General features: G+C 50.7%; 2 protein-coding genes across 2 annotated transcripts; both read left to right on the plus strand.

The window, feature by feature from the left end:
• Position 1: 1 nt before the first annotated feature.
• On the plus strand, positions 2–15,138 carry NCSTN (nicastrin). Its single transcript, XM_060090804.1, has 17 exons — positions 2–184; positions 1,418–1,522; positions 5,589–5,712; positions 6,144–6,265; positions 6,695–6,840; positions 7,602–7,752; positions 8,046–8,155; positions 8,419–8,571; positions 9,244–9,348; positions 9,529–9,606; positions 10,475–10,647; positions 12,126–12,228; positions 12,343–12,438; positions 12,733–12,820; positions 13,081–13,235; positions 13,475–13,687; positions 14,338–15,138. Exons 1-17 carry the CDS (start codon positions 100–102, stop codon positions 14,458–14,460), a joined length of 2,130 nt encoding a protein of 709 aa, XP_059946787.1. The 5' UTR covers positions 2–99; the 3' UTR covers positions 14,461–15,138.
• Positions 15,139–26,125: 10,987 nt separating this feature from the next.
• On the plus strand, positions 26,126–26,527 carry NHLH1 (nescient helix-loop-helix 1). Its single transcript, XM_060088330.1, has one exon. The coding sequence runs from the start codon at positions 26,126–26,128 to the stop codon at positions 26,525–26,527; it is 402 nt and encodes a 133-aa protein (XP_059944313.1).
• Positions 26,528–26,820: the final 293 nt, after the last annotated feature.

Genomic DNA, 26,820 nt, shown 5'->3' on the forward strand with positions numbered 1-26,820 from the left:
CCAGGAGCTCCGGGCCACAGAGACGGCGCCATTGTTGGCCTAGAGAGGCCACTGCCGGACAAGGAGGGAACCAGGGCTTCCGCTCAACCGAGACGCAAGATGGCCACGGATGGGGGCGGCTATGTGGCCGACCTGGGAAGTCGGAGTCTCCTTCGCCTTGTGTCTTTCTGCGTCCTACTGGCAGGTGAGACCTACCCGGCCCTTGAGCTCCAGTTTGTAAGAAGAATCCTCCGGATCTGGCCGGCCCGAGCGCTGCCGTCTCCCTTCTGGTCCCCGCAGCCCCTCCGTCCCCCCACCCTGTAAATCCTCTTTCTCTTTCGTTCCCACGACAGAAGTTCCCCCTTTGCCTGGACCTGAAGGTCCCTTCTCCCCCGCGGCACGTCGTGTAGACCAATTTCCTCCTCCAGGCCTTTTCCTGGACTTCCAGCCCCGCTTTCTCCTACTTTGTCCGGGTATCTCGTTTACCCCACGGTCCCAGCCACCCCACGCACAATCAGAAAGGACAGGTGTTAGCGTTCAGCTTTCTTCCCAGTGCGTTTAGACTTTTAAGATCAAAGCGCTTGGTTCTGTGGGTGCATTGCGGCGCTTAGGAAGGTAAATGCCTTATTTCTTTCTCTGTTATTCCACCGTAAACCCGCGTCCCTGTCCTTCACCTCAGTTTGTCCCATCAATAAAGTGAAACTAAGGTAAGATATTAGTTCTCTTAACTGTCTATGCCGTGAAATAATGATTCAAGAAACTTTAGCCATTTATAATGTGCACAGGTGTTTGCTTACACCCATTTATTTTCTGGTATATGGTTTTCTAGTTGGTCAAGCCCTAAAATACAAACATGCCTGTTTATAACCACGACGATACCTTCCCCCAAATTGAGATTGTTTGTTTTAAAAGTCCCCAAAGGAGAAACTAGCTGCCTCACACTGTGGGCACACACAAATGACTTACTGATGTTAAATTAACTGACAGCGTGTTTGGCATAAGTTTTCTCTCAGTTCCATTCAGACCCCTGGAAAAATGTCTCAAGAAGATTTTGTTGCTGTTGTGATCTATATTCTTAGACTGGCACTCATTTATTAACTAATTAGTCATGTACGTACAGAAAAGAAAAGCAGAAGTGTGGTTGTCCATGCAACCAGAAGCAGGTACACCTGAGGTTAAATACCTTTCCTTTGACAAATCAAGTTTTTTGTCTTTTAGCTTCAATGTCAGTTGCTTTATGATTTGTAGTAACTCTCTGTGGTACATAGCTGGGTGCATTTATTTGTTCCAATAATGTGCCCAAGAGGTGAGAAGAATAGACACTAGTCCCATTTTAGAAAGTATGATATACTCAAGCCATACAACAAATTTGTGACATGATAGAGGCTAGTACCAATGTCTCTCAATTTCTTCTTAACACTTTTTATCTTCTGATCAGGTTTGTGTGAAGGAAACTCAGTGGAGAAGAAGATCTACATCCCCTTAAATAAAACAGCTCCCTGTGTCCGTCTGCTCAATGCTACTCATCAGATTGGCTGCCAGTGTGAGTTGAGGTTGGGATTTGTGTTCGTGGCTATTGATGTTTCAGTCTGTGCCCTAGGTATAATAATCCAAGTCCTGCTTGGGAGTCGTAGCACACAAATTAGGCGATGTGGGTAGTAGGTGATAGAGAACCAATTGTCAAACCAGGTGAGATAATTAATAAGAGCAAACATTTAGGAAATGCTACATACAAGGTTCTTACATGTACATCTCATTTAACCATCACAGCAACCCCATAAGTAGGTCCTGTTATTACCCCCATTTTACAAATGATGAAACTGAGACTTAGTGAAGTGTAGTAACTTTTCCAAGATCATTCTGCTATTAAGTGATGAAGCTTGGCTTTGAGCCCCAGTGGTCTAAGTTCTAAACCAGGACTCTTAACCACCCAGTTGGTTAGGTAGAAAGTTATAGTCTTTTCTAAGGAGTAAAAGCCTCTTATTCTATGAAGTCCACTCATCACCTGCACTCTGAATGCTCTTTTTGGAACCAAAATAGGCTTCCTTAAGGCAGTGATCTCTTTGAAAAAGAAGGCATTGAGAAACCAGATAGTTACAAAAGGAAATAGTAAAGGATTTAGATTTGTCTTTATGTTTTGTAAATGTGTTCCAAGACAGGCTACCCTGTCAATGTGGTATGGTTATAAAACTATTTAAGAGGGAAAAAAGTTGTAATCTGAAGGCTGAATCCCTAGTTCCTTTGCTGCTTAACCTGTTATCTTCAGATTTTGTTCTGTGGATAGTAGCTTTGTCAGAATGTAGTTTTGCAGGGATGCAGGAAACTTAGAGTCAGATCTCGACTTCTTCGTCATCAAATTGGTTACCTCCGAATTTATTTACTCCTGTAAAAATAGTTAGAATATAAGTGCACAAAGCTGAAAGTCAGACTGCCTTTAATAGGTGTTTATTGATGATGCTGAGTGTGGTCTCAGCAGGACTGTGTGATTGTCTGAAACCTTCCACTTTGGTTGGAGAAAAGAAGACAGTGGGAAGTGAAGGACTTGCTCAAGGTGGCAATTACTAGTTTTCTAGCCATCCTTCCCCTAGCTATACTCTACATTAATTGTCCATATCCTTACTACAGGAAATACTGGGAGTAGGTTAACTGGTTCCAAACAGTCCCAAATTAAATTTTTGTTGGACCTTGTTTTGTTTTGTTTTTAATATTTATTTATTTTATTTATGTATTTTATTTATTTTTTTTGGCCACGTCAGGTCTTTGTTGTGGTGCACAGGCTTCTCTCTAGTTGTGGCCTGTGGGTTTTCTCTTCTCTAGTTGTGGTGTGCAGCCTCCAAGGCACATGGGCTCTGTAGTTGTGGCGCGTGGGCTCTCTCATTGAGGTGTGTGAGCTCAGTAGTTGTGGCGCACGGGCTTAATTGCCCTGCGGCATGTGGGATCTTAGTTCCCTGACCAGGTGTCGACCCCGCGTCCCCTGCATTGGAAGGTGGATTCTTCACCACTGGACCACGAGGGAGGTCCCTGGACTTTGTTCTTAAACTAGATTTGTGAGTAGAAGGGAGCCAGGTCCAGTGTGGGCTGCGACCAGACTGCTGGTCTTGCTGGAACCCCACTCTAGTGCAAAAGGCTAGGCCCCCATCCTCCTGAAGCTGAGCTCTAAGATATCCCCTTTGGGAATGGGTCATTCTGCTGCATGTTCTTTTTTTTTTTTTTTTTTTTAATTTATTTATTTATTTTTGCGGTGTTGGGTCTTCATTTCTGTGCGTGGGCTTTCTCCAGTTGTGGCAAGCGGGGGCCACTCTTCATCGCGATGCGCGGGCCTCTCACTATCGCGGCCTCTCTTGTTGTGGAGCACAGGCTCTAGACGCGCAGGCTCAGTAGTTGTGGCTCACGGGCCCAGTTGCTCCGCGGCATGTGGGATCCTCCCAGACCAGGGCTCGAACCCGTGTCCCCTGCATTAGCAGGCGGACTCTCAACCACTGCGCCACCAGGGAAGCCCTGCTGCATGTTCTTAATGCAGCCCTGTGGGAAGCAAAGCAGTAGCCTCTAGAGATAAAGCCTGGTGCTAATACAGAGAGACGAAAGGGGTGGGGCTGGACTCTGGCCACTTCCTCATTAAGATCTTGTTTCCTTTTCAACATACTTATTTCTAAGTCTTCATATCTGTCCATCCTGAGCAAGCTACACCCGCTTAAATTTGGAGAGAAAGACCTAGATTTGATTTTCTGATTCTGATGCTCTGTTTCTATTGGACCCTTTTAAAAGTGCTCATAAGGGGCTCTCTGTAGCTTTCTTTACTTTCCTTCCTTTCTTTCCTTTTTTACTCTTTTCCTACAGTATGAGATGAATAGGGGTGGAAAACCTCCTCACTGAAGGACCAGAGAAAGTAAGCAAGTTATTTAAGACTACACAGTCACCAATGGGAACCCAGTGTCCAATCCAGGTTTTTTCAGGCCTGTGTTATAGCTTCTCTTCTTCCTGTCCTCCTTGGAGCTGAAGTTACATATTTTTTATCTGCCAGATGAGCTTTCTTTTCTTGTGTTTTAAATGCTGTGGCATGCACTGTTGTCTATTGTTTTACTTAGAATTGCCATTTGGTAGTTAAATCTTTACCAAAGTTATTCCAGATTCTGATTTTCCTCTATGTTTTGTCACTATCAACATGAACTTACAAAGTATTTGCTATATATGACTTAGTTGAATGTTGGGGACCTGCTTCTATATCTAGCTTTTACCAGATCCTATGGGAGAAAAATTCTGTGTGGCTGGCAGTCTGAAAAGTACCTGTGGTTTTTGTCTCTTGTAAGTTACAAGTATTCCAGTGTCTTGGTTTAGAGCCATAATTCTCATGCCTAATAAAGGACCATGTGACGTGTTTTGAAAATACACATGCTTGGGTCTCACCTTTAGAGATTTAAATCGAGTAGATCTGAGGTAAAGCACAAGCATCTCTATTTTTTAAAACTCCAGAGTGATTCTGATATGTAGCCAGGGTTGAGAAATACTGCTCTAAAACAATTTATGAGTAACACATCCAGTTTTGAGTGGGGAGAAAACTTGTGGGGAGACCCTAGGATGTCTCTACATGGATCACTAGGGACTTGAGGGGTATTACTACATAGAACTCAAGGCATTCTGGACTGGATCGTCCATCCTCTAAAGCGGTGCCTTCCAGTCTTTGTCATGAAACATATAGAAAATATTATTTGGGACTTCCCTCGTGGTGCAGTGGTTAAGACTCTGAGCTCCCAATGTAGGGGGCCCAGGTTCGATTCCTGGTCAGGGAACTAGATTCCATGTGCATGCCGCAACTAACGAGCCTGCCTGCCACAACTGAGACCAGGTGCAACCAGATAAATAAACAAATATTTAAAATAAAAGAAAATGTTATTTGTAGAGCATCCTGGGGTAATGAATGAGTCTGTTCCTGGCCTGGGGTGACCAGTATAGGGTTTTTGGAAATCCTTGGTCCCCAACAATGAGAGGACTAGATATCAGCACACCTAATCTATTCAAGGCCCATCATTTGGGAAACTATTCTATAGAACTCCTTGAACTTCTTGATTAACCTTTCCCAAAACTGGCCAAAAGCAAGTAAAGTCATTTCCAAATAGGGCAAAGGAATGGAGATCCAAGGAGGCTATGAGGCCAAGGAAATCTACACATATGTTTTCAAAAAGGAAGATTCAGTGCTAGAACTCTAAGCTTGAGATCTAGAGCCTGCCGTTTCGTGGAGAAAATGCATGTGTAAAGACTTGGTGTCTGCTGTTACAGAATCTTGTATACATGGCTAAATGAGGTTGAGGGAAGAGGGCAAGAAAATGAAGATCGTAGAGCCTTTCTGACATTTAACAAACAAGGCCTCTAATGAGTAGACTTCGGGCCTCTCTTGTCCTCTATTCCCTCCTAGTAGCCTTCAAATGAAGCCAGGGCAATTCAGCCTTTCAGTTCCAGTCCAGAGTTGGCTGCATTAACGCAACGTCTTGTGACATTTTGTCACAAGATAATAAATGATAAATAAATGGGGATAAATGATCTGCAGAGTCAGTGAAGCAAAGTCAAAATGGTCAGCTGTGGGTGCTTTATTTTGACCCATTCTGTTCTGGCAGCTTCCGTTAGTGGGGACACAGGGGTTATCCACGTAGTACAGAAGGAAGAAGACCTACAGTGGGTGTTGACCGATGGCCCTAACCCCCCTTATGTGGTTCTGCTGGAGGGCACGCTCTTTACCAGGTAAGAACTCTGTGTTCCTGCTGAGGAAATGCGTCCAGAGAGGGGAAGAGTCAGTGAACAATCCTCACACTTGCGAGTGAAAACTTCCCTTGGCTGCCCTGGTCTGATCAGGGCAGGGGGTGGAGTGATCCTCCGAAGAAAAGATGGGCCATTAAAAGGAATCGTCTCAGTGACCTTGTAAGTAGAGCTCTAGTTGAATAAGGACCCCAGGGAGGAAGAAGGGGTGCACAGAGACAGGGTACATGAGATTAAGCCCTGAGTTCAGATCAGGTCATGGTTCTCACTCAGAAGCTAAGAGACCGAAAAGACAAGAAAGGAGTCGACAGTGTTGATTCCCCTAACTCCCCATTTGTTTCCATCCTAGGGGGCAGGATGTCGGGCTGCCTGATAACCTCCCTGCCTTCGTTCATGGCATTGTCACCCTATTCCAGGAATCTGATGGAGAAGCTGAAGGGGAGAACGAGCCGAATTGCTGGTCTTGCAGTGTCTTTAGCCAAGCCCAGTCCTGCCTCAGGCTTCTCTCCTAGTGTGCAGTGTCCCAATGATGGGTTTGGTAAGAGCCCCAAGGGATCAGGGTAGCCTGCTGTCACCCAAAGCTCATTGTTGCTTCATTCTCACATCTTGGAGGGCTTGGGAAGAGGTGTGCGTCTGTCTGTGTATAGTGTGAGCAACTGACTCCCAAACAGAAGATTCGTTTCTTTGTCTTTACCACTCATCCCTTCTCTCTCCTGCTCACCTTCCTTCTGCTTACCTTCCATCCTCCCTTTTTGTCACATGCTCCGATCCCTAACTGCCCAGCTTAGGGCTCCCTGATACCAGTGTCTGTTTTACTGTAGATGATGATAGGTTGATACTTGCTTCTTTGAGTCACCCCCTCCTTCAGAATTCTTAGTCCCAGTCCTATGATATCCTAGCCCTCCTTCCTTACCTGGTCCCTGAGTGCTTGGTGTCCCAACATCCTATACCCTGTCCTCCCTTTCAGGTGTTTACTCCAACTCCTATGGGCCAGAGTTTGCTCACTGCAGAGAGATAGCATGGAACTCCCTGGGCGATGGCTTGGCTTATGAAGACTTCAGTTTCCCCATCTTCCTTCTTGAAGATGAAAATGAAACCAATGTCATTAAGCAGGTAATGACTCTGCCAGCTCCTAGCAATTCCACTTAGAAAGAGAATTATTTTTTAGGCTCTTCTCCTGTTTAGAGAGAGCCTCATTCTACTAGTACACCCTCTGAAAGACAGTTGCTCCAGGAAGAGCCAAGAGGTTTATTTTTCTCACATTCCCCTGTCTCTCTCCTGCCTGAAATTATAGCATTAAAGGCTTTTAGACTGGAAGAAAACATAAAGAATATTTAATATGAGATAAGGTATAGAGCCCTGATTAAGAACCTTTAGTGTGGTAAGAAAGAGCATTGGACTAGAAATTGAGAGATTCAATTCAGTAATTTCTGAAATTCTTTTTAGCTCTAATGTTCTCTAATTCTAATCTAATGTTCTCTAATTTTGATACATAGAGCAGTTAAGAGATTTGTCCAAAGTTACATGGTGAGTTGATGCGCAAGCTGTCTTGAATTTCATTTTTCATCTCCCAATTTGGTGCCCTTTACAGCAAATCACATTAGGAGCAGTGACTGAAGCTCCAAATTGGGGCAGGCCATTTGGTATAGGGTAATTTCATCTGCCCCAGCTAAGTCATTGACTCTGTGCCCCTTGGCACGTCTTGGTGAGTTTTTCTCTTTGACCTTATAGCTCCTGTGGTTGTACCAGGACAACTGTAGCTCAGGGACAGATGTGGGAATGGCTTAAGGATGGAGCTGGGCCCTCCTCCTTCTGGGAGGTATGGGGTGGACTCCACAGCTAGCTGCCTCATCAGGGTTCATCTCCCCTTGTAGTGCTACCGCGATCACAACCTGAGTCAAAACGGCTCAGCGCCGGCCTTCCCACTGTGCGCCATGCAGCTCTTTTCACACATGCACGCCGTCGTCAGCACCGTCACCTGCATGCGCCGCAGCTTCATCCAGAGCTCCTTCAGCATCAACCCAGGTAGGACAGATCCGAGGCAAGCTGGGTGCCCTGGGTGGGGAGGAGGGGTCAGGCCAGGGAATGTGGGCGAGACCACTATCAGGACAGAGTGGGCACAGGTAAGGAGCACTGGGTGGGAGAAGTGGAAGCAGTTCTACGCCATCGAGGCAGCTTGTCCCCGAAGTGGACGGTGGCAGAGAAACCAACGTGGAAGAGTGGAGACAGAAAATGACTTACAGAGAGGTCTTCTGGACCTTCTCTGTAGCTACCTTCTCCCTTACCTGTTGATCTCTCACTGTCTGTGTCCTGCTCAGAAATCGTCTGTGACCCCCTGTCCGACTACAACGTATGGAGCATGCTTAAGCCTGTAAATACCTCCGAGACGCTGGAGCCCGATGACAAGGTTGTGGTGGCTGCCACCCGGGTGAGTGTTGGCCCCTGATCAGGGTGGGCAGGGCTGGCACAGAAAGGGCAGGCAGGCAGGCCTGTTTGGGGCATATCAGGTGTCTGAGTTGCTACAGTGGGGAGCCTCAGATGGAGAGGGATCTGGGCTGTGGGACTCTGGGGTTCTAGCCATCGCCGCAGGACATGAATATTTTCTTGGCCAGAACAGGAGAGGGGGACTGGGGCCTGCCCCAAATTTCCATTTTCAAAGTGTACCTCCCCTGCCTTGTCTGCCATGCCCAGCTGGACAGTCGTTCCTTTTTCTGGAATGTGGCCCCAGGGGCTGAAAGTGCCGTTGCCTCCTTCGTCACTCAGCTGGCTGCAGCCGAAGCTCTGCAGAAGGCACCCGACGTGACCACCCTGCCCCGCAATGTCATGTTTGTCTTCTTCCAAGGGGTGAGGGCTCTTTGGCTGGGGTGGGACGGCCGGAAAGGAGCGGGTGGTGAAGATGGGAGTGGCTATTGTTTGGGGAAGATCTCAGCACGTAACTTAATTGTGATTCACCAGAGAGCTTCTGGATGTGTCTATGTGTGTCTCCCTTTCAGATTCCCCCACTGTAGGAAGCCTTTGCACCCTGACCTGGAATGGGTATAATGCCAACTCCCTCACTTCCCCACGGATACGGTCTATTTGAGACATTCTTTTACATTCTCTGGACCCTTTCCCTGCCACCTCCACCCAGGAGCCCTGAGGCTCCTGCCTCTCCCCACTGCCACCACAGACTGGCCCTAGGATAAAGGAACAGCAGCCGTGGCTCGGTCGGCGGAGATGGGGGAGAAGCAAAAAGCAGACCCTTAACAGCTGATGTTCGCCTTGGGCCTCCACTTAGGCTGCTCTCCCCACGTCTGGGCTCGAGAAGTCCTGTGGCACATACATGTGAGGCATAGCCACAGCTGGGAGCTGGGGTAGGGAGGAGGGCAGAGTCACGTGACTAAGCTGGCCAGCAGTTGAGATGACACAGACAGTAACCTTTGTACCTACAGCTTTGATGATCTGGCCCCAAGGCACTGAGGCTGCCCTAACACCTTGGAATCTCTGTTCCCTTTCCCACCCGTCTCCACCCCTCAGGAAACTTTTGACTACATTGGCAGCTCAAGAATGGTCTATGATATGGAAAATGGCAAGTTTCCTGTGCAGTTGGAGAACATTGACTCATTCGTGGAGCTGGGACAGGTGTGCAGCATGTATCCTCCACCCCTTCCTTCCTACCTCCTAAAGCTTCACCTCTGCTCTTCTCTTGTGCCCACTGCAGGTGCCACCACCTCTTCCCTTGACTTCTGATCCCACTCTTTTCTCCCCGATATGGGCCAGAATGGGAGACTAATTATAAATGTTGCTTCTTCATCTTCTCAGGTGGCCTTAAGAAATTCACTAGAGCTTTGGATGCACACAGACCCCATGTCTCAGAAAAATGAAACTGTACAGAACCAGGTAATCTGAGCATCTCTTCCCCTCACTTCCCGTTTCAACAGCTTAGAATATGGGCACCCTCTCGTCCTGGCCCTATCCGCACCAGCCTCTGGGGCCTGTGAAACAGGACCTTAGGTTGGGTGTTGGCCAAAGGGTGAACACCCCAGCTGTTACAGCTCCCTGGGAAAAACCATGAGTTCAGCTCCCGTCACTGGTTCCCTGAGATGGATGGTTCTCTGATCATTCGGTGCCTAGCGAACTATCACTGCCCATTAAGGACAGGGTGTGAGTGCCTCCTTTGTCTCCTGCTGCCCCCGGGACCCAGCTGTCCTGGCTGCCCTTCCTCATCCTGGCTGTGTAAGACTCCCTACCCAAACCGTCTTCCACTTTCCTCACTTCTTGTTCAAGACCCTCTCTCCCTCAAAATAGGTCTGTTTTTTCCCTGAGGTCCTCTTCCTGCCATGCCAGCTTCAGTGTCATCCCTGCTCTGGCTTCTTAGAGCCCCTACAGAGTGGACTACTGGTGTGGCATTCAGCATTGTTTTGTATTATTTTTTGCTCCTCCAGTTCTACACAGCAAATAATAAGTAAAACATCGGCTGAGGATAAGACAGTGTCCTGAGGACAGTGGGGTTTACCTGTAAATATGAAAAAAAAGAACCCACAGGCCTCTTACTTCTCTGTGCCGTAACTTAAACAGGATGGTGGGAGCTGCAGGAAAATTCAGAGAGCCTTGATCCCAAAAGGCTTGAAGGATTTAGATCTAGGAGAATTTAGGGCTGCTTAACAGGTTGGGGACTTGAAGAAGAGAGTGTTGCAGGTCTAAGAGAGACCTCTTCCTGCTTCCTGTCCCCAATGCGTCCTATCAGCTAATGCCCCTCATTCCCCAGGTGGAGGAGCTCCTGACCACCCTGGAGAAGAGCGGTGCTGGCGTCCCTACTGTAGTCCTCAGGAGGCTGAGTCGGTCCCAGCCTCTCCCACCATCTTCTCTGCAGCGATTTCTTCGAGCTCGAAACATCTCTGGCGTTGTTCTTGCTGACCATTCTGCTGTCTTCCATAACCAGTAAGAGTCACCTAGCCTGCATCCTCTTTGTTCCCGAAGAGAATCTATTCTGCAGCCAGAGGTCCATAGAGAGAAATGTCTCTGTGTCGAGAGAGATCACTGCTCGCCCCTGTTCCCACACGACCCTCGCCAAAATCTCAGGTCAATCTGTGTTCTTTGCTCAGTGTCTTTTTCACATCTAACCTGGTCCCTGCATTTGACTTGACATTTCATCTTAGAAAACATCCTCACCCTGAGCCCTTTCCTAGCACAATCCTCCTCATTTGTGGTTCCACCTCTCCAAAGCTCTCCAGGGGCCTGAGTTCCCCAGGGCTGCCAGCAGAGGGCATCATCTCAAACGTGCACCGGAATGATGTTGGGGGTTCTTTGGTTGGAGCACAGATAGCTGTCCCTGCTCTCTATGACCCGCCCAAGGGTGCCTATGGCCCGCCCAAGGGTGCCACAGACAGTACTCACACTCTGTGAAATGTAACATGTTCTTGCCATGTGGTAAGTGCACGTGGTTCAGTGTGGGTGTAAAAATGTCCCTACAGCTGAGGGGGCTCCAGCAATAAGGGGTGAGGCCCTGGTAGTCACCTCTCTCCTGGTCCTAGGCACCCCTAAACTGCCCCTAACTTGAGGCCTCGGGTAACGGGGGACTTGACTCAGGCTGGATTGCTAAGCCCCCAGCCTCCCTTCCCTTCTCAAAACAGGCCAAGTGAGTTTCTGAGTAACAATGCATAAGCTCTGGTCCTCCAGCCCCCACCCAACAGCACCTTCTCATTTATTTAGGGCCGTGACGGTTCTGATACATAGGGTCAGCTCTCTTCTCCAAACCTGTCTTCTGTATCACTTTGTGGTGAGGGGTGATTCATCATTTGAACATATGTTGGACTTGGCCATGAGGCTGTCTTGATTCTGTGGGGGGGGGCAGGCATTCAATGATGGTAGAGGCTGGGAGCGCTCTCCTCTTAGCTTCTCTTCTAAGATCTGTCTCCTTGGGGCTTCCCAAGGAGCATCAGGGTGGTTTGACCCAGTGTAGTGTTACATATTTGTGGACAGACCTGCTCATCCCCCTCTACTCCCAGCCACCTTCAATATGGATGTACATTGAAACGATCATATGATTGCTCTGATAACATATAGCAGGGTTCTCTGAGAGTCGTCTTAGCCACCCTCCTGTATCTCCAACCCAAATGACACGGAAGTGTCTCTTACGTTTAAAGATCTCCCAGGAAGGAACGGTTCCCGCATTGTGATCTTATTTACCTTTTCTGTCTTGTCGGTCAGACGAGTCTTTGTATTTAAGCACTCCCACGTTCACTCCTACTTTGCCATTCTCTACACCTTCTTCAATATGGAATCCTGATTTTCTCTCTTCCCTCCTCCCTGTATGAGGAAAAATGAGATCCCAAGTTCCTGCAGAAGGGACAGTTGAGGGAGGAAAGGGCAGGGCCCTGGCTGAGTGCAGCCAAGGCTCATGCTGGCTTTTCTGGCAGCTATTACCAGAGCATTTACGACACTGCTGAGAACATTAATGTGACCTACCCTGAAGGGCAGAGCCCTGAAGAGGACCTGAACTTTGTGACAGACACTGCCAAGGTAGCACCCACCCGGGCTGGGTGGGAGCATGGGGAACACAGTGCAGACGGCTAGCATGTTAACGTTGGAGGTCAGAGAACCTGGGCCATTCAGCCACCTCCTCACCTACTACAGGCTCTGGCAGGTGTGGCCACGGTGCTGGGACGTGCACTGTACCAGCTCGCAGGAGGAACCAACTTCAGCCACACCATTCAGGCCGATCCCCAAACGGTAAGAGCAAGTGGGCCCTGGCTCCTTTCTGTCTCTGTTTACACAGCAGGCTACCCCATCCTTTATCCCGGTCCCTTGCCTAGTTTCCCAAACCTTGGCATTCAGCGGCCCTGGATGTGCAGGTGAGGATCACTGATGCCCCAGAGAGCTCTCGGGTGAGCCTCATCTGCATCCTGTGACCAGCCACCGTCTCCCCAACCCCAGTGTCTGGCCAGTCTGGTTCCTACCCCATGACTGGATCTCCACTAATAATTCTTTCCTCGGGCTCTAAGGAATTCCCTGTCCCAATCCTAGGTTACCCGCCTGCTCTATGGGTTCCTGGTTAGAGCCAACAACTCGTGGTTCCAGTCTATCCTCAGGCCGGACCTAAGGTCCTACTTGGGTAAGCACCTGATGTGCAATGGGACCCTTAACGAAGGGAAGGGATAGAGAAAAAGTCATCATTTTGATTTAATCTTTCCTTTCTCCTTTTTCCTATTTTCTTTCCCCCCTGTTTTCCTTTTTTCCTCCTGATATTGGATCCTTTTCTCTTAACTTTCTCTTCTCTGGTTCCTGCCTATCCCTGGGCTCTTCCTATCCCTGCCCATCTGCACCCCACCTTCCACCCACCAAATCCTCCCTTCCCTTGTGGTCTCCGGTCAGGTGACGGGCCTCTTCAGCATTACATCGCCGTCTCCAGCCCCACCAACACCACTTACGTTGTACAGTATGCCTTGGCAAATTTGACTGGCAAGGTGATCAACCTTACCCGAGAGCAGTGCCAGGATCCGAGTAAAGTCCCCACTGAAAACAAGGATGTGAGTGGTAGTGGACATCGGAGGCGCCCCAAGGGTCCCCTTCCCTTGGGAAAGTTGGTGGATCTCCTAGGCCCAATTGGACCCAAGAGATTGGGATGGAGAGGTGGAGGGATGCAGCCCTTTGAACTTGAGTATTGAAGAGGCAGTAGCCTGGGTAAAAACGAACCATCTAGAGGGTAAAGAGAGTGAGAGAGAGAGGATCCTGTCAGCCCGTTTGCTGTGGCCTGTCTTCTGTGCAGCTGTACGAGTACGCTTGGGTTCAGGGCCCTTTGAATTCCAACGAGACAGACCGGCTTCCCCGGTGTGTGCGTTCCACGGCACGACTCGCCAGGGCCTTGTCCCCTGCCTTTGAATTGAAGCAGTGGGGCTCTACTGAATACTCTACATGGACTGAGAGCCGCTGGAAAGACATCCGCGCCCGGATATTTCTGATAGCCAGCAAAGAGCTGGAGGTGAGACATGGGTTGGGGAGGGTGGGGCGTGGGGGAGGTGGCAGAGGTCTATTTGACCTCTTTTTATTGCCTCTTGTCTCTTACCCCCTTCCATCTCCCATTTGCCCCAGATTTGCCACAAAAACCTGCTGCAAATCTGTCCCTGGTCAGCCAGCATGCGCCATTAGGAAGCTTGTCTTCACTGATAGTTTGCATATGTGTTCATTCTGGACATATGTTCCCATGGAGACCCAAAGAAATATGCCTTCCCCTGTGGACCCTATGTAGCCCTTCCACAGCTCCACTCCCATCCGGTATGTCCACCAGCCATCGCTAGGACGAGTCAATCTAATAACTTATTGAGCACCTGTCACAAGTGAGTCAGTCACGTAATTGGCCACAAGAGAATCAAAGTCATGGGCCCTACCTTCTGGATGCTTAAAATCTAAGTAAAAAAGGCAGAAGCAAGGACAGAGGTACTTTACTTCTCTTCTCAAATGGGGAGGCTAAGTCCCCAGACTGGGGAGACGTTGCCTGTGATTGCTCAGTACTTGGTGCTTGGAGCCAGCTCTGGAATTCCAATGCCCTGGCTCCCAGCCCCAAACAGTTATCCACAACTACACCGAGTTCTGAGAGCACCTTTCTCCTTCCCTGCCCACCCCCTCCTGCAGTTTATCACCCTGATGGTGGGCTTCGGCGTCCTCGTCTTCTCTCTTGTCGTCACCTACTGCATCAATGCCAAAGCCGATGTCCTTTTCATTGCTCCCGGGGAACCAGGATCTGTGTCTTACTGAAGAGGACCCCAGCTTTTCCTGCCAGCTCTGCAGTTCACTTCCTAGATCATCTATCCCACTGGGACATAAACCACTAGTTTGTCACTGGAACCTCTCTGGGCCTGGCTCGGACTGACATTAACATAAAGTGGAACTGCCCAAAAGAGACTGAGGGAGAAACGAGTTACCTGCCGCCCCCATCTTCCCCTTCCCATCTCCCCTTCCCCGTGTCTTCTTCCTCACCCCTGCCAAATCCTGGGATGACAAATAGAAGCTTCTTGCTCCTGTTTTGACTCCTAGCTACCTACCCTAACTTTCCCTTCTTCAGGATCCCTCTTCTCTTTCCGTCCCACCTTATACCTCCCTCTGCTCCCTGCCCCTCGCCCCCTTCCTGACCAGGAAGGACATGAAGGGGTGAATGCCGGGAGCAAACTGCAAGGAAGCCCTGAGGAGGACAGGAGCCATCTGTGGGCTGAGCCTCCTGTCTCCCTCCTGCTGTCCTGTCTCAAGGCCCTCAGATGGCACATCAGGGTGGGTGTGCTGCTGGGTGGGTATCCCACCTCCAGCCCACAGTGCTCAGTTGTAATTTTTATTAAGCTGTAATATCTATTTTTGTTTTCTTTTTTCCTTTTGTGTGTGTATGTGTACGTGTATATAAATATATAAATAACGAGTCTCATTAAAACAGACTCTCCCACATGTCCTGTACCATTATCTGTTATTCTTCCTGAGCCCCCTTGTTCAGTGATCCCAGATTGGAGTCGTGGAACCGTAACCTCAGATGCTCTCTTCTGAGTCCCCAGAGAGCCTGAGTAGTAACGCTCTTGTCAAAAACAATGGAAGTTCTGGCAGAAGGGTTCCTTGTGGAGCCCTGGAATCCTGGTTTCCCTCTACAAGAGCGACGTTAGCACGGTTTCTTCCCACTTTGTATTCGACAGACATTTCTTTCCTTATCTGAGGCCCGGGCTGTGGTCCAGAGATGAAGGGAATACAGCAGCCTTGACCCTTGATTAGCTCACATTTGGGCTAAAGGGAGAAACATACACTCACAACTAGGTGTAGTAAATGGAGAAATCGCAGCCTCTCCAGAGTGCTCTGGTAGCACATGGAGGGATTCAGGGCAGTGGGGGTGACATTTAGAAAGGCTGCAGAGAGGAGGAGGCACTTGGGTGGTGATTTAGAGCTCACCAGGTGTGGAAGCACAGAGCCAAGAAAAGGCATGGCTCACGCTTGGGAATGGTAGGTGGTTCAGTGTTCCCGAGCAGTAGGGATACGCAGGCAGGCTGGGGCCAGGTCACAAAGGCCCTTGGGTGGCATGCTAAGCGGTTTGTGCTGTCAGTGGGCATTTTGTAGACCAAAACGAGTAGTTTTGGACCCTTCTAGAAAGAGAATCTGCGCTCTGGTGATACTCTCATTCCCTGGGTCTTCACAGAGGCAGAATTCTGGAGGATAGCAGAACTGCTAGATGATGGGCAGGGGCTGAGTCAGCTGAGGGGGGACGTGAACCGGTAAGAGTGGCGCCTGAAGCCAACCTTCTCCGCTTGCTGCTGGCCAAGGGCCTGTCTCCAACGTGCCTAAAGACAGCAGAGATGGAAAAGAACTGGCCATTTTCAGAGTCCCAAGCACTCCTCTTAGTTTCCTGATTAGACTACCTTTTCAAATCCTGCTGAGAGGAGGTGATTTTTCTCGAGGTTTCTCTCCAAGTTCTCTCAGGGGGCATGTTTGGGGTTCTGGGATGTGGAAATACACCCCGCTGCTTCCCCTCCACCACACCCCTCCCAGTTTGAGCTGGAGAAGCTGTGCACTGTGCTGGCGGGAGTTGAGCACAGCTGCCACCATCGCCTGGGCCCACTCCATGCCTCCCTCGGCCAACAGGTCTCCCCGTGGACAGAACACTAAACTCCCTCATCCTGCTGGCAGCTTCTGGAAGTGAGGAAGTGGCTGAGAACCAGTGAGAGGGCTGAACAGGGAAGCAGAGGGTTAGGCAGAATCAGTGCATGGGGTGGGCAAGAGAAGGGTACAGGATGTAGGGTTTTCTGTCCTCCGGTCTCCTCCTAGGGAGGAATCGTCAGCACCAGCTTGCCTTCCGCCTTCCATGCTACCCTTACCTCACCCTCCCCCCCGCAAAAAAGAAATTACAAAACCAAAAAACATGTCTCCTGAGGAGACCAGGCTCCACGGAAGGGGCGATAGACCCCCAGATGACCCACTGGGGCCCTCTTTCTGAGACCACAGTCTAACTCCTCCCCAGCCACCTCCTGTGTCCTGGAGACCGCATGCGATTGGCTAGCAGCGTCTTAGGCCACAGGCTTAACTCGTTAGCCTCCCTCTTCCTGCTTGCTCCAGGCCCTGCTTACCTCTGTGCCACCTTCTGAAATTTGTCATTTTCCAGCTCCTCCCTTGCCCACAGGGCTTCCCTCCCTCCCTCCCTACTCCTACCCACTGCTAGTTCTCACGGCACCTTCTCTTCCACCCAACCCACGTGGACTGTTGAATAACAGACCACCCTGCTCCAGGACCCAGTCTGTCCTGTCTCTACCTCTTGTGACACCTGGTCCCTCGAGACTAGCACCGAAGGCTTTCCTATTAGCTGGTTTCTCTTTCCCAGCTTCTCTGAGTAAAGGGTTTACTCTTTTTTGTCTCCCACATCCCAGAGGCACATCCTGGGAGGAGATATTTTCACCCAGAGTCTGGTGTTCTGTACCGAGATCCCACCTTTTTCAAGAGGACTTTGTTTCTTCCAGGGACCATATGATAAGCCCTGAGAAATTGTGTGTATGGTCTAACTCATCTGATAGATGGGGGAAACAGTAGCCCAGAGGAGTGACGTGGCTTGCTCAAGGTTACACAGCATATTAGAGCAGAGACTGGAACATTTCTTATATCTGCACTGGCAGCTACAGTGGTAATAAACATTTATTGAGCCTGACTACAGGCAAGCCACTCTGTCCCAGCATCGTAAAAGGGTATGAGATATGGCACCTTCCCTTAGAGACTTAGGATCCAGAGTCTAGATGGCAGGATGGGACATGACACGAGATAAATAACCAGGCCAGGCAGCATATGTTCCACGCAAAATCAGTGCTATAAAAAGTTCTACCCGAGTTCAGAGGATGGAGGGTTTGCTTTGGGTGGGGCCAGTAAGGAGAAGCTTCATGTTGCTGTGGGAAGAGCTCAGGACCAGATTTTCTGGAGTGCCTCCAATGCTCTGTGTGACTTTGGAAAGGGCACTCCCCTCTCTGGGCCCCAGTGTTCTCATTTGCACAAAGTGGAGTCAGACTAGGCTGCTGTCTGAGGCCCCGCCCTGCTCTGACAGTCAGCCTCTCTACCCTTCTCCCTTTCATCCTAAACCCCTCAGGGCAGGGGATGGCTTGAAGGGTTGGCCAATTCATGAGCTTTTGAAGGTAGTTAGAAAGTTCTCCCACTGGAGAGGGAGGCCTGGGGGGCACTGATTACCCTCTAGCCCAGGGACAGTAGACTGCGGGTAGTGGCATAATGTGGTAGAAAAGCCATCCTGAAACTCAGCCTCCCATCCTCAAAAAAGCTTGGTGGGAGTTGTTGAGTTGGTGGGAGTTTGGGAAGCAGAGAGCCTTGGAAGGTCAGGGTCCATGTGGGCCTCAGGTTAGATTTTGATTCCTTTCTGAGTCCCACACTCAGAAGGTAGAGGGGTTGGCACACTCCTGTTGTTGAGAAGGGCAGCTGGAGCCCCTGTTCCCAACCAGAAGAACGTGGGACAGGAATGGAGGGGGCATCTCAGGAGGCTTGAGGAGATGATGCAACTGTAAGTAAATATTACCAGCCTCTGGCTCCGGCTGGCTGGCTGCTCAGGGGCTGGGGGCCAGGACCCTAGAGTCCCCTGTCTCTCCCCCCATCAACTGAGGAGGAGTTAGAGAAACTGGAGGGGAAAAAGGAACAACAGAGATGAAAGAGGGTATCTGGAAAAAGAATAAAGGGGTGAAGGGCAAGTGGAAGTAGGCAATCCTTGATGGGCTGAAGGAGGGAAGGAGGATGGGAGTGCTCTGAGGGAGCTGAGCCTGAGGGGAGAGAGGCCAGGCGGGTGTGTGTGTGTGGGGGGAGTGGGCCCAGAGCTGGTGGTGACAGATGGGTGGACACAAAGAGGAGGGCTTCAGGGAAGACAGATGGATGGGGGAGGGAGGAGGAGAGGTGGGGGGGCAGTGGTCGGAGGAGGCCTAATGAGATTGGGATGGGCTTGGAGCTGCGGAGAGGTGAGCAGAGAGGAGAGAAGAAAGGAAAGGCTGCCTTAGGAGACAAAGGCGACAAGGCCTAGGGGGCCGGGGGTGAGAGAGGGCTCAGGGCCTGGCGCTGAAAAGGGGCTTCCAGCCGGGCTGGAGGCAGAGAGGGGGACAGATTGTGGAGACCCGCTGTCACCTAGAGGCACAGAGAGGTGGAGACAGGGAAAGACAGACTGAGGGAGAACACGTGGAAACAGACGAGGAGGGAACTTCAAAGAGGGAAGAAGATCCAAGACGAGCCAGCGCTTCCCAGGAACATAACAGATCCTGCCCAGGAGCTCCTGTGACCCAGAACACACATGATAACACCCTCGCCCCGGGCCACTCCCGGGACAGGTCGCGCAGTGTGGCACAGTGAGGGTTAATGCCGTCTGCTCTCTCTGCCAGCCGCTTGCCTGGTTGGGTCCCCAGGGCTCCCCACATATGTCACCCCCTCTCCTGCCAAACCCACGGCTTCCCAGCTCCTCCAGGCCCTGCCCCCACCCTCAAGGACCAGGCCCCCTGCCCCCATGTCTTCCCTACATCCCAACCTCCCTCCCCCACCATCTACCTCACAGGCAGGCAGTGTGGCGATGAAAAAAGATGAGGAGTAACAATCTGAAAAATTGAACGCCTATCAAATGCAAAATAACAATAAACCACAGAGCCACACTCATCCTCCCACCCTCTCCCCATCTTCCTGCCCTGCTTACAGCAAAAACCCCAACACAACTCTCAGGGTTCTCCTCCCCTCGTAGGGCCTGGAGCTGCTGGCAACCTGAGTTGACCTCAGAGCTCTCCCCAGCCTCCCTCAATCATCATGCCTCATATACATGCATGGATGATTTCTTGCCACCTTTGAATCACTGCACAAATGTAAGGGTTTGGGGTACCTAGCACTTTCCCACGCACGGTGGGACAAAAGCCCTACGAGGAAGGCAATGTTTTTCCCATTTCACAGATGACAAAATAGGTTCAGTCAAGATTAATGATGTGTCCAGGGAATCCCCTGGTGGTCCAGTGGTTGGGACTCCATTCTTTCGCTGCCAAGGGCCTGGGTTTGATCCCTGGTTGGGGAACTAAGATCCCACAAGCTGCACAGCCAAAAGAAAAAGGTTAATGATGTGTCCAAGGTCACCAGGACTTGGACCCAGGTCTACTGGCCCCAAGTTCAGTAGAATTAGTAGTTCTTCCCACCACTCCATGCTTTTAGCTCCTCCTCTTTATCACACGCTATGTCCTTTTTAGCTACACCCCCTAGGTGCAAAAACTGAATCCCTGAGTGAACAGTGGGGCTGGGGGCCCCAGAGTCCAGGACCCTGGAATGACAGATGCAGAGGAGGCAGACAAAGGTGGTCCCAGAGCACTCTCCCACCCCCATGTACCATCAACCCTCAGCTTGCACTGGGCACAGTCTGGGCCGGGTGCTTTGAGGATGGAGGTTGCAGGGTTGAAGTATCTGAGCTGCACTGCCTAAAAGGAGGGAGGCTGGGAACAAGGATTTGGTTTCTCTCTCCCATCTCCACCCCACCATGGTTCCCTTCTGCTTCTACTGTCTCTCCAGGTCCTGCTTCTGTTTTTCTCAATGTCTCACCCTTGGGGAACCAGGCCTCCCCATTTCAGTACCAGTCCCTCATCTCTATAGCTGTTTGTCATGTCTCCCCTCCTTGTCTCCCTGTCTCCAGTATTTGTTTGTTTCCTCACAACTGTCTGCACTCTGCTTCCCACATGTCTGTATATCTCTACCCTGTGTTGGGGATTCCCTCAGGACCCTCTCCCAGTATCAGTACCCTGAATATCCGTATTTTCTCCACGTCCATAATTCACCCAGGTCTGTGTCTCCCTAACCATCTCCTCTTTTCATGTCTCTCCCCATGTCTCTATCCCCCTGTATCTTGCATCCCCGAATCTTCCACAAAGCCTTGGCAACCTGGCAATTCTGCTCCCATCTTCTCTCTATCTCTCTGTCTCCCCTACATCTCCATCTCCCCATAACGAGTCTTCCCGTTTCTCTATATCTTCCCCATGTCTGTAACCTCATGACTCTGTTTTCTCATCTTGTTCCTCTCTGTGTGTGTCTCGACATCTCCCCACGTCTCCCCCTTCATTTCCTCTGCTTCTTCTCCATCTCCCATTTGTTCCGTATCTCTCCTCTCCTCCATGGCCCTCTCTCCTGAGTCTCTCTGTCTCCCAATTTTCTTGGATGAGGTGGAGGGCAACAGGGTGGGGGAGGTAGGATTGTTTTTGTTGGGGGCTCATTAGGTAGAGATTGGTTTTTAATCAGCACCATGGCAATGATGATGCAAGAACTGAGATGCCACCTGATCCCCTGCCCCCCAGCCCCCCTCCTCAAGCCTCCTTTCCCCTCCAGCTCAGCCAATCTGCTGGCGCCTGGGCACCTGTCTGGGCCTGCCCAGGTGGGAGTTGGCACCTCCCAGACCTGGGGGTGAGGGAGCTTGGGGAAGAATTACAGGACTCCCCTTAGGGAATGCCTTACCCTGGAGAAAGCCCAGAAAATGTTGATCAGCAACAGGGAAATGGCAAATCTTCCAAAAGCCTGCAGGTGGACTGTGCTCCTACTAAGGTCCAGACCCATTACATGCATTATCTCGCTTAATCTCCGTGGCAACCTAAGCAGCAGCTATATTTAATCCCATTTTACAGAAAAGGAAGGTTGAGGCTCAAGAGGTTGAGTTACTCATCCAAGGTCACACAGCCGACAAAGCTTTCTTCACTGTAGCACTGTAGTCGCCTCTGGAGTCCTCCCAGCTGTGGTTCATTCTGGATATTCACAGAGGTTCAATGAAGACATTCAACAGCTGAGTGGGGAAGAGAACTTCAGATACGGAAATGTAGCCCACTGCCTCTGTGCTTCCCTTGCTCCCTGCTCCTGCCACCCTGTATCACACACACACACACACACACACACACACACACACACACACTCAGACACGCACGCACATGCACACACAGGCTGCAGGCAGCTGAGCTATTGATGTGAACTTAATCAATGCCCATTTGCATATGATTTTGTAGCTAGTTTTCTTATTGCTCATTTGATGCCCCAGCATGCTTGAAGCCTGCCTGGGTGCCCTGCCCTCCTCCTCCAGTGTCCTTCCAACCCTGGTTCTTCCTCTCCCGGCACTCCTGTACCCTGCTCCTTTTAGCCTTTACCTCTTTCCTCCCAATTCCCCGTGGGTCAGGTTGGGCCAGCCAGCCTAGAAAAACTCCTTGTAGGATCTGTGTCAGGAATCTGACCCCACTCCTCCCCTGGTGATTGTGTAGGTGGGAGGCTGGAGTCTGGGATAAGAGGGTGTGGGGTGATTGAGTCCCAGGGTGACGAGGGCAGGGGCCTGAACAGTAGCCACAGGCAGCCTGGCAAAGGGGCTGGTGGGAACCAGCTTTACGAAGAATGAGAGCTTGGTGAGGGCAAGGACTCTAGGGACCTCTTCTGCGTTTTCGTGCTGTCCACTTGCCCTTTTCTCGATTTCCCTGTTAGTATCTTGGAGACCCTTTTTCCCAGGGAAAAGGAGATGTGGGAAGGGGCTGTCAAAGCCCAGCTGGGACTAAGAATGGGACCATGGTACTTAAACCTGGCTTGCTGGGGGCCTCTGTCCCTGCCGCCTCTGGTGTGGGAGACTGAGGGGTTTCATCTGTGATCCTGCCCTGGCTCTCGCCCCAGCCCCACCCCTTCCCCAGCTCTCCATTTCTTGCTTATGAAATATGCATGGAGAACAGATGTCCCTGCTCCCCCACTCTTCGCCCCCCCCAGGGCCAGCCCCACCCCCAGCTCCCAGGGGGGTTCCCAGATCCCTCTGCCAATGGCTGCCTGGCCTTACTGTTTAATATTGATAAGGGGGGGCTGGGCCAGCCAATGGAGAGCTGGGGGTGTGTGTGTGTATCTCCATATATATACATAGGGCTGGGCCAGCTCAGGTGTGTATGTGTCTGTGAGCGTGTGGGGTGTGTGTGCGTGTGAGTGCGGGTGTCCCCAGTACCTGGCCAAGCTCACCCCCTCCACCTGGGCCCTATATCTCCAACATGTGTAGCCCTCTCCTATGCCCCGGAGCCTGTACAGCCACGCCACGCTGCCCCGGAGAGGTCTAGAAAGCTGGTCAATAACTTTGCAGACGGATGAGCTCTGAGCAGCCAGAGGAGACTGGGGCTGTCAACGCTGCCCCCCTGTCCTGCCAGCTTGGATCCCCTCACAGGCTCCTCCTAGGTAAAGGGGGAACCAAAGGCTGGGGAGGGGTGGGCGTGTCCCTCCCACTCTCTAGCTCAAGTCCCCTCCCAGAGCCTCCCTCTAGTTTTCTCTCACGCTGTGTCTCTCTCTGTCCCTGCACCTCCCTCTTCCCCACTTCACCTCTTTGACTCTTTGTGCCTATCTATTCTCAGTTGGGTTGGGGATGGCAGAAGTGGGGCAGGAAGTCCTATCCTGGATGCTTGGAATTCTGATCCTCGGAACCTGCAACTTTGAAACCAGAAGTGGATTTTGGGGTGAGGACTGACTTGATGGGTGAATAGAAGCTGCTGCCAGGACTTGAGCTGGGGAAGACAGTGGGTCCAGGTGGAAATGGGACTGGGGTCAGATTGGGAGCAGAAGGGGGGAAGGGAGGGCCAAGTGATCAGGGATGAAGGAACATGGGGACCAGGCAGAGGGAGAATTGGGCTGTGATAGATGTGCCGAGAACCCCGTAGCTGAATTCCTGGATCAAGGCGGTGGTGAGTTGGTGCACTAAACACATACTGGGAGGTGATGACTTCGGGGTCTCCCACGCTATTGCCATCCATCCCCTCGTGTTCCTTTGGACCCTGGAATATGCAGTGTGTTCTAAATTTCAGCACTCACCCCCTTCTGTTTTGTGTTATGGCTGTGTGCGTACATGCTGTCAGATGTTGATGATCTCACACCCCCAACCTCAGAGCTTACTGTTAGTGGACTACTCATTTGAGCCGGTTTTCTGCATGGTGGGGCGGGGCAAGGCTGGGGAGTCCTGACCCCTGTGAAGGTGTCCATCAGGCAGGAGAACCCGGACTGGTGAGGAAGGGGATATGGTGATTGCGAAGGAGCCTCTGTGCTTCTGTTTCTGCCACTTAAGTCCGGCTGAGCTCACAGCGACTGGCCCACTGTTCCCACTTGACATTCCCCCACAGCAAAGCCCTTTCCCCAGCCTTTCCCCAGACCATGTTCCTGCTGCCTCTCCCTGATTTCCTCTGGTCCCAGGGACAAGCAACCTTCGCCAAGCCCCAAATGGTGGCCTCCAAAAGCTACCCCTATCCTTCTCTGCCGGCCAATCTGAACTGGCCTTGGGCTGGGGGAGGATGTGGAGTGGAAAGCTGATTATGTTCCCTTTCCCCAGTCTTCCTTGCAGAGTTGCCGAAACGGCCAGGAAATGGCAAGGGTTGAGGGTGTTGAGGACAGAGTTGGAGGAAGGGACTGTCCTGAGCAGGGGGACTGTGGCCAGAGGAGATACCTCCCCCTGATTCTAGTGGTCGGGGTGGTAGGATCTGGTGTCTGCAATGGTCTTGTTGTGGGGCTTGGGGGCTGGGAGGGACTGAATTGGGCAGCTGTGCCGAGCTCCATATGCCCCAGTCCACTCTACAAAGGGCAATCTGCGTGTTTATCATCCTCTCCCCTCCACACACACATACAGAAGCAGCCAGGGTGGAGACAGGCTCTGGGAGGGAGGGGATGGCAGGGCCAAGGCTTGCAATGCTCCCCTCACAACTGGGAAAGGTTTAGAGCCACAGCCAATCTCTCCTGGAGCTGTGGCTCCAGTCTCGCTCAGCTCTCCCCCCTTTTTTAATTATTTAAAAAAATGTATTGTGATAAAAACATATAACATAAAATTTACTATTTTAAGTGTACAGTTCAGTAGTGTTAATTATATTCACATTGTTTTGAAACAGAGCTCCAGAACTTTTTCATCCTGTAAATCTGAAACTCTATACCCTTTGAGCAACACCTCCCCTTCCCCACCCTCCCCTCAGCCTCTGGTAAGCACCATTCTACATACTGCTTCTATGAAGATGAATACTTAGATATATCGTATTAGTGGAATCATACAATATTTGTGTTTTTGTGACTGACTTATTTCACTTAGCATAATGTCCTCACCGTTCATCCATGTTGTAGCATTGTGACAGGATTTTCTTCCTTTTTAAGGCTGAATAATATTCCATTGAATGTATATGCCACATTTTCTTTATCTGTGTATCTATTGATGGGCATTTGGGTTGTTTCCATGTCTTGGCTATTGTGAATAATGCTGCAATAAACATGGGGGTGCAGATGTATCTTCAAGATCCTAATTTCAATTTCCTTAGACATAAACACAGAAGTGGGATTGCTACATCATATGGTAATTCTATTTTTAATTTTTAAAGGAAACTGCATACTGTTTCCATAGCAGTTGCACCATTTTACAATCTCACCAACAGGGCAAAGGGTTCCAATTTCTCTCCACCCTTGCCGCCAACACCTGTTATTTTCTGTTTTTTTTTTTTTTTTTTAATAGTAACCATCCTAATGGGTATGAGGTCACACATATCTCATTGTGATTTCGATTTGCATTTCGCTGATGATTAGTGATGTTGAGCATCCTTTCATATGTTTGCTGGTCATTTATATATCATCTTTGGAGAAATGTCTTCAAGCTCTTTGTCCAGTTTTTAATCAAGTTATTTAGTTTTTTGAAGTTGAGCTGTGGGAGTCCTTTATAATATTCTGGATATTAACCCCTTACATCTATATGAGTTGCAAATAATTTCTCCCATTGCCTTTTCACTCTGTTAATTGTGTCCCTTGACGCACAAATTTTGTACGTTTGATGTAGTCCCGTTTGTCTATTTTTGCTTTTGTTGCCTGTGCTTCTGGTGTCACATCTAAGAAATCATTGCCAAGTCCAATGTCATGAAGTTTTCCCCCTGTGTTTTCTTTAGGAGCTGCAGTTTTAGGTCTTACATTTAGGTCTTTAATCCTCTTGCTCAGTTTTATCCTGACCCTGTCCTTCTCATTGCTTCTTCTCCTTTCCAGTTGCCGACTTTCTGGATCTCTTCCCTTCTCTCCATCTTTCCCTTACTCCTTGACACCATGGCCTCCTGCCTGTCTCTCCTGCCTCACTGCCTCCACCCCTCCCCATGTTTCTGCTATTCTTTCCCCGAGCTTACAGTACCTCCCCCTCTCCCAGCCCATCTTAAACCTTCCTCACCCCTCCCCATCTCTGAGCTGTCCCCTCCTTCCTCCCTCTGCCCTTACTCATTTCCCCTTCTCTCTTCCAGGCTCCCGACCAGAACGCTGACCATGGAACCCTGAAGTGGCTCTCACTTCCTTGAGCTCAGTGGCAGACCCCACCACCCCAGGCCCTTCCTGCCCCTCCCGCAACCAGCTTTCAGGCTCCCAGAGGGAGGGGTGGGGAGGGGATCCTGATCTCACAGGGCGAGGGGTATCCATCATGATGCTCAACTCAGACACCATGGAGCTGGACCTGCCTCCCACCCACTCTGAGACCGAGTCAGGCTTCAGCGACTGTGGGGGCGGGGCGGGCCCTGACGGGGCGGGGCCGGGGGTGCCGGGAGGGGTCCAGGCTCGCGTCCTGGAGCCAGGAGAGCCGGGCCGGAAAGACCTGCAGCACCTGAGCCGTGAGGAGCGGCGGCGCCGGCGGCGCGCCACAGCCAAGTACCGCACGGCCCACGCCACGCGGGAGCGAATTCGCGTGGAAGCCTTCAACCTGGCCTTCGCCGAGCTGCGCAAGCTGCTGCCCACGCTGCCCCCCGACAAGAAGCTTTCCAAGATTGAGATCCTGCGCCTGGCCATCTGCTACATCTCCTACCTGAATCACGTGCTGGACGTCTGAACACTGCCTGCCTCCCGCCCTGGATTCACTCCTCTCCCCGGGTTTTCGCTGGGGTCCCTCCTCACCGCTCACTGCTTAGAACGGCCTCTCCTCCCTGAGCCCCTGTACTCTGGCATAGCATGTACCCACTGGCCCCGGGCCCAGGCAGAGTGCCCACCGGTTGGTCGATTGGTCGAAAGAGATTTCCTTTTACTCACCCAGGCACCCGGAGGGCTCTTGTCGTGGGTACCTTCTACAGTTTGTTGTTGGGACCCAGCCGGTTAGAAATGTTTTTGCTTGGGTGGTGGGTGTAC

This window comes from Mesoplodon densirostris, chromosome 2, assembly GCF_025265405.1.
Source record: "Mesoplodon densirostris isolate mMesDen1 chromosome 2, mMesDen1 primary haplotype, whole genome shotgun sequence".
Classification (NCBI taxonomy): domain Eukaryota; kingdom Metazoa; phylum Chordata; class Mammalia; order Artiodactyla; family Ziphiidae; genus Mesoplodon; species Mesoplodon densirostris.